This window comes from Scedosporium apiospermum, assembly GCF_000732125.1.
Source record: "Scedosporium apiospermum strain IHEM 14462 chromosome Unknown SEQ_SAPIO_0118, whole genome shotgun sequence".
Taxonomy (NCBI): Eukaryota; Fungi; Ascomycota; class Sordariomycetes; order Microascales; family Microascaceae; genus Scedosporium; species Scedosporium apiospermum.
This window is the reverse complement of record NW_015971819.1, coordinates 68250-81954: the sequence shown is the minus strand read 5'-3', so window position 1 is coordinate 81954 and position 13705 is coordinate 68250. Positions and strand designations below refer to the sequence as shown.

General features: G+C 50.1%; 3 protein-coding genes and 2 pseudogenes across 3 annotated transcripts; 1 reads left to right on the top strand and 4 right to left on the bottom strand.

The window, feature by feature from the left end:
• Nucleotides 1-219: 219 nt before the first annotated feature.
• SAPIO_CDS8076 lies at nt 220-1062 on the top strand (annotated as a pseudogene; the record flags this gene model as incomplete).
• A 568-nt stretch (nt 1063-1630) lies between these two features.
• On the bottom strand, nt 1631-2850 carry SAPIO_CDS8075 (Uncharacterized protein; the record flags this gene model as incomplete). The annotated part of the gene is made up of 2 exons (XM_016789790.1): nt 1631-2135; nt 2186-2850. 2 exons carry the CDS (start codon nt 2848-2850, stop codon nt 1631-1633), a joined length of 1170 nt encoding a protein of 389 aa, XP_016640589.1.
• Nucleotides 2851-4877: 2027 nt separating this feature from the next.
• Nucleotides 4878-6967, bottom strand: SAPIO_CDS8074 (Uncharacterized protein; the record flags this gene model as incomplete). The annotated part of the gene is made up of 3 exons (XM_016789789.1): nt 4878-4946; nt 5188-5198; nt 5284-6967. The coding sequence occupies 3 exons, from the start codon at nt 6965-6967 to the stop codon at nt 4878-4880; spliced, it is 1764 nt and encodes a 587-aa protein (XP_016640588.1).
• Nucleotides 6968-7897: 930 nt separating this feature from the next.
• SAPIO_CDS8073 (Acetylxylan esterase) lies at nt 7898-8589 on the bottom strand (the record flags this gene model as incomplete). Its single annotated transcript, XM_016789788.1, has 3 exons — nt 7898-8098; nt 8165-8344; nt 8401-8589. 3 exons carry the CDS (start codon nt 8587-8589, stop codon nt 7898-7900), a joined length of 570 nt encoding a protein of 189 aa, XP_016640587.1.
• Nucleotides 8590-12536: 3947 nt separating this feature from the next.
• On the bottom strand, nt 12537-13130 carry SAPIO_CDS8072 (annotated as a pseudogene; the record flags this gene model as incomplete).
• Nucleotides 13131-13705: the final 575 nt, after the last annotated feature.

The window sequence follows — 13705 nt, the reverse complement described above, 5'->3', positions numbered from 1 at the left end:
AGAAGGAAAAAAAAAAAAAAAAAAAAAAAAAAAAAAAAAGTAGTAGCAATACAAAAGACAGTGATCAACGAAAGTATAAGTTAAGGTCATCAACTTCTCCATCGGTTTCTCCATCACCTGTCGTTCCCATTGCTCCGGCATTCGTCGCTCCTTTCACTGGCCTACGCACAGGCTCTTCACACTCGTTTTATCGGCCGCGTTTTCGCGCCAAGTTCCATCATGTTTCCTTTGATTTACGGTAGTGTTTTTCTTCTCTCCATCAGCTTGGTTCGCGGTGCCTCTATCGATTACTCTAGTCACAGACATGGCCACGAGCTCAACGTCGTAAAAAGACACGATCCATTGAGTTGCCTCAAACCGGAGTTGATTCAGGATTCCAGTGCCGTCACGGGTCAGGAGCCTGGAACGGAAGGAATCGGACCAGGCCAGACTCCCTCCGCAACTGACAAGAACAACTTCATCAACTTTTGCGATGGCCAGGAACTCACCAACGGCAAGCACATCACTACGGGGTCGTGTAACGGAATCCCAATGGGTAAACTCCCCGCGGCCACAAACATGATCTCGGCGATGATCACGAACCCCAAGCATGCTGCCCGAATCCCAGCCGAAACCACGTTCAATGTGTCCATCCAGACAATTCACCTCGGCGTAGGCCACTTCGTTAACCCAATGACGAACTACTACACGGCTCCACAGGACCTTAACGAAAATGGAGATATCATTGGCCACTGCCACATCACGATTCAAGACATCGGCTCGTTGGACTCGATCATTCCTCCCGATCCCACAAAATTTGCGTTCTTTGCTGGAATACTCGACAAGGGGGATGGCAATGGGCTTCTACAGGCAACAGTAGAAGGTGGATTGCCTCCCGGTGCATACCGCGTATGTACGATGATCGCCGCCCAGAACCACCAACCCGTCGCCATGCCGGTGCCTCAGCGTGGCGCTCAAGACGACTGCACTAAGTTTGAAGTTGCGGGCTATCCTAGAGAAGGGCTGGAGGAGCTCTTGGAACTAGGGAGAAAAACGATTGGGAAATTATGTCAGAGTGAATAGAGTCGGTGCCTGGGTACGGGTGCGGGTGTGGGAGAGAGTCGACAAAGCCGGTGGTCCTGGAATCCAGCTGTCACGGCAAGAGAACGGAAGCTACATAAGAGGGCGGTAAAATTACTATGCAGTCATCTAATTCTCAGACGGGCCTTTCTTTTTCTTCTTCATCATCATCATATTAGCAAATTCGAGGATGCTTCCTGATTTTACAGTGGGACACAGCTGGGGCCCTCCAATCTACACCACCTGCACTCCGACCAACCTATCGCCCCTGCCTAATCCGAAGGGAAGGGCTGCCCATAAACACTAGATGCCCTACATTTATTGCCATTGTTGTCTGAGAATAGCTCGGGGTTTGTATACACTTTGCTCCTGCACATGATCATGAGAAAATGAAGAAGACATCGATACTACCTAAGCATAACGCCAACCCGAATCCAAGAGGAGCCTTTACACGTCGCGGTGGTATGAAAATGCCGCTATCCGGCTCCGCGAGGGCGCAAACTCAAGACTCAACAGGACAATCAAGCAGCTTGTTCAATTTCTGTGTCGTTGGATAGCTGCATAGTAAACTTCATGCACTGGGTTTGCTGGCTGCGTCGCGAGCCCACTCCCTATTCTCGCGTCGTAACTCGATCTTTACGTACCAGATCGTGATAAGAGTCCATACGCCGGCCCATACGAACGGGACGGACCAGCCGATTGCATAAGCATAGTCCACCTCCACGGTGAAGATGAGAATAGTACATAGCACCGCCATTCCTTCGGCCCCAACTGCCCAGAATATACCGAGCCGACGAAGCATGGTTCGGAAGACGTGGCTCGCCTCGTAGCGACGATCAAGAGCCTCGCGGAAGGCGGTTCCCCCACCACCGTCGACCGCACATATATCCTCAACGAGACTGTAGATCCCAGGCCTCAGTTGTGCCCCCCCTGGTATCGAGGATATCCTGACTGGTGCGGGTAAATGGAAAAATCGCATGGTGTCGACGATGAGAAGCTCTGTGCCGAAGACGAAAAGCATTGTTGTAGGAGCCATGGCGATGAGGCGAATGTATGGGTTCTCCTGGACGCTACCACTGTCGAGGTTGTTAGCAAGTCAAGAGATACACCAGGCAGTTATTCTTACACGATAAGCTCAACCATGACGATGAGCCAGGCAAGCGTAAAATTCCAGTGGAACCAGTCCAAGTGCCATCTGCCCCCAGCAATAACCCGGCAGTCACTATCCTTCTTCCAGAGACTCCACATCCTCAGGAAATACTCGAGAATACTGGCGCCGCCAATGGCGGCCGTAACGATTGAGAACACGGCGTTAGCGGATAGTTTCCGCCTCTCTTTCGGCGCACCGGGACCGACGCCGTACCAAAGGCCGAAGTAGAGCCCAATTGGCATCGCCACCGAGTCAATAATGATGACCGTCCACCACAAAAATATTGATAGCTTTCGCGTGCGTAAGGTGTAGTTAAGCCGCGGCGGCTCCGCCAAAAATGCCGTTTCCCGAGCGACGGAATCTAAATCGGTTGCCGGTTCTTGTACCACAAGAGCGGCATCCCGCGCCGAACGACTCGTCGACGGTCGATTCTGGGATTGCGACCTCCTGAGGGTGTCTCCCGTCACGTTTTTTACGGGCCTCGCGAAAGGACCGTCGTAACGTCTATCGAACTCCTCGCTCGGCCGGACCGGTAACTCCCCAGACCTTCGTTTTCCTTCTGATCTGCGTCCTGGAGCAGACGCAAAAGCAACCGAATGCGTGGTTCCCTCCCCGGTCGATGTTTCAATCGTCGATGGCATGCCATCCCGTTTTATTGTCAAGCATCGTCCACGGGGCAAATCTCGCTCGCAATTTTGCTCAGAGGCGTACTCATCGTTCTCTCTGGGTTCTTGGGCGGTCTCTAGACCCCCGTCCGTCGATTCATTCGGTTTTTCATCGTTATCAATTGTCCAACTTTGTTGTCGCTGCGTCATTGATGGGATGCGTTGTCGATGTTTCAAAACGGGGGTCTAACTTCTCAGTTCCCTACCAATGTTTGGCTCATTCGTACTTGAAGTAGAAAACCGAGATTGAGAAGAGCTGGCATGGGGTGTAGGCGAAAGCAACCCAATGCAGTGGTGAGGAAAGAAAAGAAAGAAGGGTGATCAACAACGTGATTCGACTTTTTAACTATCCTGGGAAAGGCCGACCTTATTTTTGCCATCGCCATCATTCTCATTGGCTACCTTAAATCTCCGGTTTGCCTCATTTTGCGAGAGTGGCAATTATGAGACCACTCCCTTCGTTCCTCTCCGAGACCTCATTTGCTGTCAACACGTTGTGGAAAGTTTGACGACCGGGCGTAGGACGGAACGCGAATGCGACCCATAAAAATCGTCAGCAGTTGGTCAAGGACGCTGGAGAATGCCGAGGTAACGTGCTGTGAGGGAATCTTCTGGGTCTGATTATCCCTTTCGATCTTGGTTCAGTGCACTACTAAACTAGTAAGTTTATGTGAATGTTTCGCAAGGGAAGGACAAGAATCGCCACCAAGTGTCGAGGCCTTCAAAAATTTTGAAACCAGGCCTGTAAATGCGCATTGGACTTGGTTTCATCATGCCATACCCCTTAACTACTGAGTAGTAATCTAGTTTAGAAAGCGGCCTTGTTAAGCTCATGTTTCCCCTTTCTTTGCAGGATTTAGACCTAAGAGGCTACGAACTGCCATCTTTATCTTCAAATTAACTTTCCGGCAATCCTTAGGTTATGTGCTCGATTTAGTCATGAGATAACTAGGTTTAAAGCTACTCCTCCTTGAACACAACGGTCTCGTGGTGATGACGTAGGCGCACGTGTTCTACCTCTTGTGCCTTCTTTTTGGGAATTATAATCTACGCGTTATTCTCTTTTTTTTTTTCTTTTATTGTGGCAAGCAGAGGAGCCGCGACAAAAATTCGGGGACAAGGAGTAATCCGACCAGGGTGTCGTGGCACCCACGACACCGGGCATGCCGGAGCTATTGCCTTGAGAAACAGATTTCATCCCCGGAGCCGGGGTATGACATGTCTTTGCGAGGAAGTGTCCGTTGTGTCCGATAGACCTCCATCTTGACAGGGTAGATCGCGATACCCTTTTGTCATTGCGATAGTTAGTATTCCTTCGAGTGCTTGTTCGTATCCTAGTACCCAAATAATCCCAGCCGCATTCCCGCATATGTACTCTCCCACTCGTGATATATTTTCTTGTGATGATGGGGGAAGAGATGCTTTTGTTCCACAACTTTGAGTCGCAAGCGTGATGGAAGCCAAATCGAGATGGGCAAGGGACCAAGGGTCCTGCAGGAAGTGATGGGGGCCATTCAAGGGCAGTGTTGTCCAGGAGCCAGGTCAAAATCACCCATCAACTCCATACCAAGGATAGATGCGGACACATCGTTTTCAGGGCAACAATGCAAAAAAATTCCGGTCGAGCGGCTGCTACCTATTAAAATGTTGAGATACCACAAAACCTTGTCAGAGGTCAGCTATTATGCAGGACACCGCTCATTCCAAATTCCACGACAAGATCGAGAATTTAGCAAGTTATCTTACAAAAATTCAGGATACCTCGGCAACACGCCTGAGGCACGCACAATATTCTGGAGCTGAGTGAGTCTAAGGGAAGTATGGATCTCAACATAAGGGACGAGATACCTTGCAGAGCATTGTACGGTTGATCTAATCACTTCCTTCAAAGTCTGAAGTCCAGGCCCAAGGCCATGATCTTTCCTAGAGTGAACAAGAGGATTGATAAACGTCACAGTATCGGACTCCTGAAGGCTCTATGAGGCACTCGAGTGGAGCGTTCGTTAGAGTTGTGGACTGAACGAGTTAACCTTGGCCGATGTGGCTGAGAAGATGTCGACTTGAGGCGCCGGCTGGACGCAGGAAGCGCTTGATTTTCAGCTTCAGAGATGGGATCGGGGACCCGGAAACAGAAGGAGTACGGAATACCAAGTTTTGCTCCTTAAACTATCCACCTATTCGGCACGAAGGAATTTAAAACGAACGAGATGGGGTTTACATTAAAGCCCATTGCACACACACACTGGCGGTTCGGGTCAGGGCCCACGCTCTTGGGGACATGGATTCCGAGAAGCTCGGGAGACATTAACTCACAAGGGAGTAAGCTGTGCATAGGAGATAAAGTAAAATTTGTGGAACGGTACTCGCTTTTGTAGAGTCGAGAAATAACGGACACTCAAACGAACGGACCTGAGCTTGGGCCTTGGGGGCTTTCAACAGCATGATTTATCCAAATCAAGAAATCATCAATGTCCGAGTGTGAACCAATATATGCAATATACGCATCTGGTCGGACCAACACAAACCCAGGCTCTTCAAAACCGTAAACCTTGTGCAACTTTCCATCTACATCCATCATCGCAGAAGGATGCGGCGGAGTAGATTCGTAGACCTCGTGGGCCTCTGGTACGTCAAGAGCTTTGCCTTCCAAGGATTCCTTTAGCCGTGTCGCACATGACTCCATGCCTTCGGTGCCGAGAGCTTGGGCGCCGCGGCCCGAGAACAGCAGAAAATGGAACTTGTTTCCTGCGCAGGTCTCTAAAAGGAACTTCGTTACCCCATCAGGCATCCTGATTTTGCCATCCGGGGCCCTGTCGCCTCCCTTCAACTGCCCCATGAAATGCGGCGATGTCCCAACTATTGAACTTTGTCGATATCGGATACCCAGTTCCGAGATAAACCTGAATAGCCGGGCCCGAAGTTTCCTGCGAGACAGCGCCCACGGCATGATCCAGGTCAGCAAGAAATTTCGCCACCAGATCCAGAGGGTATTTGTAGACGACGCGTAGCTGAAGAGCCGGTCTGTTCCTTCCAGCAGGTGCTGCCCGACACGATGTCTCTCCTCGTTGTAGCTATCCAACCACGTTTCCATCACCGTACCACCGGCCTTGTGCACCCTCAACGTGTGAGCCAGCTTCCAACCCAAATTTATCGCATCCTGTATACCCGTATTCATCCCCTGGCCACCTGCCGGGCTGTGGATGTGCGCTGCATCCCCAGCTACGAAGCACCTTCCTTTGCGGTAGTTGTCCACCCCGCGATGATGCAATCTGAAGTTTGCAAGCCAAACAGGATCAGAAAGTTCCCATTTCCCCGGAGCCATCCTATTAAACAAGCTTTGAAAATCCTCCAGTGTTGGTGCCAAACCGCTTCGGCTACCGCTCAGGGTTCCCGAGGGCAAATTACCAACGAGGCGAACCACACCGTCTGGCAATGGAAATAGTATCAAGACCTCCTTCCCACCCGTGAACATGGAGATGTGTCTTCCTTCGTCTTCAAATTGATCCCACTTCAGATGCGCGTCGCAGAGGATGAAATCCTGCGGATATGCCGCGCCCTCAAAAGAGAGACCGGCGGAACGGCGTACCACGCTATGTGCGCCATCACAGCCGATCACGTATGCACAGCGGATGTGGCCCGTCACTCCGTCTTTCGACAAAGTCACGGTCACCCCCGATTCGTCTTGTTCAAAACCTTCCGCAGTAACCCCACGCTCCACTTCCACGCCGTAGGATTGCAGACGAGAGAGCAGCAGGGCCTCCGTTTCGGCCTGAGAAATCCACAATGGTTGCGGGAAAGCGGTGTGATCGAAGCCGAGATCTGTAAAGTTGAACACTGCTGCTTTCTTCTTATTGACAAAAACCCGCGCTCCGGTACCTAGAGTCCCTCGTCGCATGAGGTCATCGGCGATACCATGGCGTCTCAGGAGCTCTAGGCTTCGCGGATGTAGAACTAGGGCGCGACTCTTGTCGGATGGGGATGGGGATTTCTCAACGATGGAAAAGGATACTTGATGAAGGGCCAGCTCTAGAGCCATCGTCAATCCTGTTGGGCCGGCCCCAACGATGACAACGTCAACTTTTCGAATTACCATCCTCGACAAGGGATAGAATTAATAAATCTGTCAAAGTGAGATAATATTGAGATTCGACATCAAGATGGCAATGGGATTAATCTGGACTGAGGATCAAACTGAAGGACGGCAAGATGCCAAACTAGTTTATTTATAGCAGGTTCCCCCCCTCTCGCTAACGGCGAAGTCATTTTTCTGATGTGTCTGTCTGCACGAACATGATCGGGATCGGGACAGAGTACGCCGTGTGAAAAGGTAGAAATGGAGGACTGGTCGGTATTTCTAGCTCCGATCTTACCGATCAGTAATTCGACGCCGTGTCACACCACCCACACCCTCTTGGCTTTTGAGCCGGACTCGGCTAGATTCGTGCTGCATCGAATCAACACGGAGAACCGCTTTCTTGGAAACTCAGGAGGATTCGACATTGATGGACTGCTGCCAGGGACAGCTTTGACTCGCCGTTGCCGTAGAATTAGTCTTTTTTTGACAACTAGCGTAAATTTGCCAGGGTTGAAGCCCATGTAGCCTATATGGCCAGCGGGCTAAATCCCAGCCATTCCCTCGAGGTAACAATATTACTGTTGAGTTAAAAACTACGGCTGAAAATGTCAAGTGAAATTTGCTGGACGGTGCAAAGGATAGATTAAGAGGAGATGAAGATATCTTAAGGTGACGGACCACACCAGTTTGTAAAACCACGTTCTCGACTTATTATGATAAGGGGGGAGTGCTTCCCGCTATCCAAGCTTTACTTAGAACGACTAGTAGATGACGGTAGACCGAGCAGTAACTTGTCTACGGCATCTGAGCTCAGACTAGAGGCGGAATACAATCCATATCCTACAGCCTTTATTCCGAGCATATATGAGTGTTCCAATTGAGGACTGCTTTGCAGGTGGTTCCCGGTTCGCAGCAGGATTTTCCAGTCCATCCTTCGTCCCCACACGTCTACCGCTTTGTCGCGCATCGGGTATTGTTGGCGCTAAGCTTGCTGGTGACGAACTTAACAGCCTCCTGGCCATGAGCGTCTGTATAGCCCTGAATGGCAGTTAGATTATTACCGGTGCAGCAGTACGCGTCCGAGGCGTCGCAGTACGATTGGATCTTATCGGCGTGAGGGCAGACGAAGCCAGCTGGACGAGGGTCGATCTAATAGGTTCAAGATTAGCGACAGGAAGTGATACCGGGAGAGAGGGAGGTAGACAAAAGACATACACCGCCGGAACGGCAGGAACCGACTTGATATGGAAGACCGTACTGTGCTCTGAGATTACCAAAGAAAATGGCCGCCTTGATCATCTTGACAGCACTGTCTGAGATCTGAACAGTGTTGTTAGTAAAGCCGACCATGGGATCACCACCGCCACAAAGCGCATTATCCATGATTTGACCACCCTGTTCGGTTAGCGAATACCGCTCGACCAACCTAAAGACTTCTGTGACGCTCTTACCTGACCGAACCCGACAAGTACGAATTGGGTCTCGGGGCAGCTCTCATGCATTTTGTGGACCTGCCTCACTACAGCCATGGTTCCCCGCTCAACCGATTCACCGTAGGAGATCTTGCACGCCGGATCGCCAGTGCAAGCCCAATAGCCGATAGTTTCCGCGGCTGCGTCTGGGTTGGCGAGGGCAATCATGCTAACGAGAGGATAAGTAGAGCCCCAGGTCAGCCCCGGGCTAGTCTCTCGAGCAGCAAAGATATAGTTCCTGTGACAGACCCCAGCAACAATAGCAGTTTGCGCCGATAGAAGAAGGAGGAGGGAATTCCTAATGCTGGGAAACATGGCAGGTGTGATGTGAAATAACGGGGAGTACTGGCTATACGGGGTTTCTTTAACTAAAATGAGGTGATTCAACTCAGGGATGAGTAGCCATGGAATAACAGAGTATATTCTCATCCACAATCGACGTTCTGCGGTATTTATATCCGGGTACTGTTGTGTGAGGAGATTGGATACCCCAAGCCTCCCCTTTATTTCCCTTTGACTCTAGTGCAAAGCGCGAAGCAGACGAGGGCAGACTCCATGAGTCCATGACACAGTAACATTCCGTTTCGTGGCGTGTGAATAGGCAGAGCATGAAGGAACCAGTCGTCCATTCCGATCACGGGTATTTTCTGATGAACACGGCTAGTAACTTAAAAAGCCCAAAGCCAACTTCAAACGTAGAATGGAATGTATTTTCATTGTCAGCCATCTCCGTACCCTGGACGCGAAATTCCGGTAGAATTCACGTCGTACCAGGTAATTTAAACAGATTTGGAGGTAAATTCTACCTCGTAAACAAGGAAAGGAATTACTCGAGTGAGTGTTTTTGGAATGTTTCTCTCGACAGCTCTGGGGAGGAGTGGGAGCTAAAGTAGGAGCATGAGATGAAATTAGGAAATTGAGCCGGAATAACATGTCTTGGAACCAGAGTCTATTGGTATTCCCAAAGGCTTGAATTTGTATAACACCATGCCTGGTCGCTGAGGCGAAAGTCCAGGCCGTCTCCTTGCAGGAGAGATGCCCCGCCAGATGAAAGGTGGGACTATTTCATGGTCAAGATTTGGACGCGACGGGACGTCAAGATCAAAATAAAGCCAGTCGACCTTCAATATCCTAACATAAGTTTTCGGTGTCGGGATTGCCTCCTCTCGTCCTGTATCCTGATAGAGGCCCCAGGCGCAGTGGAAACGTCAATCGCAGATGCGATATATTAAGCCGGTGGCTGTGAGAGGGGACGAGGAAAGGAAAAAAAAAAAAAAAGGAAAGAAAGAAAGAAAAGAAAAGAAAATGAAAGGAAAAGAACAGGGTACACCATGCTTCTCCCATTGATCAATTGGATGAACCCCTTCGCCACAGAATACCACGCTCCCACTAGTTCCCGTCATTGAGAGAACGCCACACCACCACATCCGGCTGGACCACTATTATTCCCAATTGTCCAATCGCAAGATACTGGTGACAGGGGTGGGTGAGAAAGGTAAGGCAGATTCCGGACTCTTGGGGGTTCGCCTCCAATAGGCCGTAAGCAAAGCCACATCCACCGCCCCGTTAAGTGCCCCATGGTTGGTGTCGCGGGATCCCCACCAAGAGAGTCTGGAAAATAAGCGGACGAAGGATCATCCCACCATGGACAAGGGGTTGAGAAGAACTCTACACTTGGTGTCATCTGATTGTATGGTAGCCTGCACAAAGCTTGTTCTGACTACATCCTTGCTGGGGTGTATTGGCCCAAGGAGGATTCGCGTAGCTCAGCTTGCCTGATTTGGCTAACCTTGTTGTCAGACATGCTGCCCACCCAGCCAGGCCGGACAAACATCGCCCCGCCCCACGACCATGCAGCCTCACATAACTGGGTCGTGCCTGCAGTCATTATTAAATTATGATACGAGGAAATTCAGCTGAAAATGCAGGGTTTCGGAGTCTGAACGCTGATCTTCAGACCACGCCCATGGGCGGAATAAACGCTCCATCCAGCTGCATTGGTATTAAATAGGTCGACCTGGCTCTCTCCACCGATGGTCTTGGCCTCCTTGGCGCTGCTCAGCTTCTCAAATTTCCGTCACTTACAACGAGTGGTCTCGCAGTTAGCCTTTTAAGCCCAAGTCCCATCGACCAAGATGCGATATTTTGCCGCATTAAGTTGCTTGGCCATCCTTCTGGCTCTAGCACAAGCGACCCGGATGCCAAGCTGGGCGGGGGCGCTCGGTAAGCAAAGCAAACAGATACAGATCGCTTTTCGTGATACTAACAACGTTCTAGCCCCAAGATTCGATACCTTTTACAGCCAGTCAGGGATCGTTGCCAGGGCTCCGAAGGGCGGCGGAAAAGGCGGTGGCCACAGTAGCAGCTCAGACAGTTCGGATGACAGCAGTTCCGGCGGCTCCTCCAGCTCTGGGTCCTCGGGGTCAGGATCCTGCAGCACCAGCTCCAGCACCAACAATTGTCTTTCGACCGAGAAACCATGTTTGGATGCTTGCATCCCCAGCAGTGCGGTCTGCTGTGACAAGGGTGACCTGCCTGCCTATTGCGGATCAAGTCAGAGATGCGTCTTGTCGTCTCTAGTGGATAAATATTATAAGTGTTGCCCAGCTAGTGACAGCACCTGCAATGCGGAATCCAGCCGTGCCACCTATACAAACATCGGCAACTACAGGTTTAGCTCATCTGGAAATTCGGCGTGCAACTCTGCAGGCAGTGCTAGCGAGGCGAGTCGATGGAATAGCCAAAATATTGTTGTGGGCGGGGTGGTGATGCTCTTGACCATCTACTTTCGGCATTAACTGCTAAGAAGGCGGAAGAGCGGTAATATGGATGGGAAGAGATGAGTGATCGGGCTGTTGGAGAAAGTGAAAATTCTATACTTCGAAATTATTGCAGCGATTAACCTCGTGAATGAGAACTCTTTGGGTAATATGCACAGCTGGATGACCTCCCATTTATCCATGAAAATGTAGACCAGGATATATATCTCCAGAGTCCACTTTGGGGGTTGAATGCTCTTATATCGTTCAGGAAAAAAAAAAAAAAAAATTCTATTAGGAAGTGACCACAGAAATACAGTTTCAATATTAATGTCTCTTCAATAAGATCGGAATTACTGTGACCAACATGGACAAAAACTCGTTCACCTCAACGGCCTTGAGAGAAGGTTTGAATCTCATCGCGCCCCGCCCACACTCTCAAGGAGCATCCCTACATTCATCGCAGAGGACCCGTGGTACAGGACTTCATAACTCCCGAGAAGACTTGTTCGGACTATTGAAGCTACTCGGCAATGCAAATACTGGTGGGGGAACGGTGATTGGCGACTTTAAGATCCATAATACTGTTCTAGTGCTTGGAAATCTGCTTCTTCAAACAACAACTTTTACCCTCGCGTCCTTTGACCATGTCCTCCACCTGGATTCGACTGTATTTATGTCAATCCTTCCTCGGCGATTGGGCCATAAGGAACCCGGCAACAGCTTTCCATCAGCAATGATTCTGTTAGAAACACATAGCGAGGTTAGCATTGGCCAAGATGATTTACATGGTTGCAGTTATTGTTTTCCGGAGCCATGTCGATGTTTTTGGGCGACGCATTGAGCTCACTGGGTCTGAACACTTCATAGGACATGTTTCATAGGTCCGGACTATAGAAGGAGAAGCATAATATTCAAAGAAGATAATTTTCAATAGCTGCTGACTGTTTTGCGCGGCCTTCTCAGCTGTAAACACATTCACGACCCCAACTTTCGTCTAATACGCCTAATTCGAAGTTTCTCACTTTCGACGTAGGATGGCTAGAAGATGGTCGGCACACCCTAGATGTTCCTCTTTCCTAGAGTATTCGTTGAACAGCAAATCCGCCCACGCCTGTATGATCTCGTCGCTTTCTCCCGCGAGCTTCGCATCAAGACCACCGCCGAGGATTCCCTCAGCTGAGAGTAACTCGATCAGGTCGCCAGACCCCGAAAAGTTACGTGAGAAAAAGCTACGTATGTCCGAACTGTGGGTGTGAAAAGATTGGGCCTGCATATGGAGGGACTCATTAAACTTGTCGTAACGGCCGCAGGCAAGCTGGCAACCATGACAGGGAGGTTAGATAGGGACATGCACTACACCAGCGGGTATTGGACACGAACGTATTGAGTGTAGAAATCCTTCTGCCTCACAATCCTCGCAGGGTCGCGCATCGCAATGTCCCTCAAATGCGCCTCGACGCTGATAAAAGCACAGAAAACTAGACCACCCTGAGGTTTTGAGAGGCGGAGAGCATTGCCGACTGCCTTTACACGCTCGGACTCATCTAACAAATGATAGAGAGGTCCCAGAAGCAAAACAGCGTCATAGGAACCCTCCTGTAACGCCGGAACATCGAGGGCATTTCCAACGGCGATGCTTGCTAGGAGCGATTTGCTGCCAAACGAGGCGCGCCGGACTTGCTCAGCTTTTGCCATGTCAATTAAGTCTGGACTTAGATCTATGAGATCCACATGATACCCTTCATCAGCAAGCGCAAAAGCCAGCTTTCCAGGGCCACCACCAATATCCGCAATGCGTTTGGGCGAAGTAGCTGTTGAGGCGGCGAGCCCTTGGCGTATCGCTCGTAATGTGAGCTCTCGTTCCATAGGATGGGTAGCAAGTCGAGTGCACTCATCATCGGCTATTTTGCCGTACAAGCTAGCAACTGCCTCGGAGGATGTTGGCATTGCAGGAAAGAAAAAATATGTAATGAAAGGACGCGAATCTCGGTGCACTCCACAGGATCGAGGGGCGAGGAGTCGAGAAGTCGAGGGGTTGAGGAGTTGAAAAGGAGGATTAATTTAGAAGGTGTCATCTGTCGTATTTTTGTGCAGATACGAGAACTTACGGCATTCGGGAAGGACGGATGGTCATGTTGCTGTCTAGATATAACTTGAGAAAATATTTAAACCTAGTGACAACAAGTCCATGGTCAGCCACTTTAGCAGGGTGGGTTTAAGTGACTCTGGCGTTCATTGTTATTACTGGCTCTGAGGGCAAAGAGAACGACAACTCTTTCATTTCGTAAGCGAGCGGATTGCTGGTGGCAGTTTGCTCCTGCCAAATGGAGGATTTCGTCGGTCAAGCCCAACGAGGTGGGGTAAGACGGCTCAATGATGATTGATGACTCAAGCCAGGTCGTCACTTCCAACATCAACAGCGATTGGGGAGTCATTCCCGGTCAGTCAAGGCCACATCTAAGAAAACAAGAAAAGCTTCCTTTCGACTCTGGGGTCGGCGCTCGCGGCATAATAATTGGCTA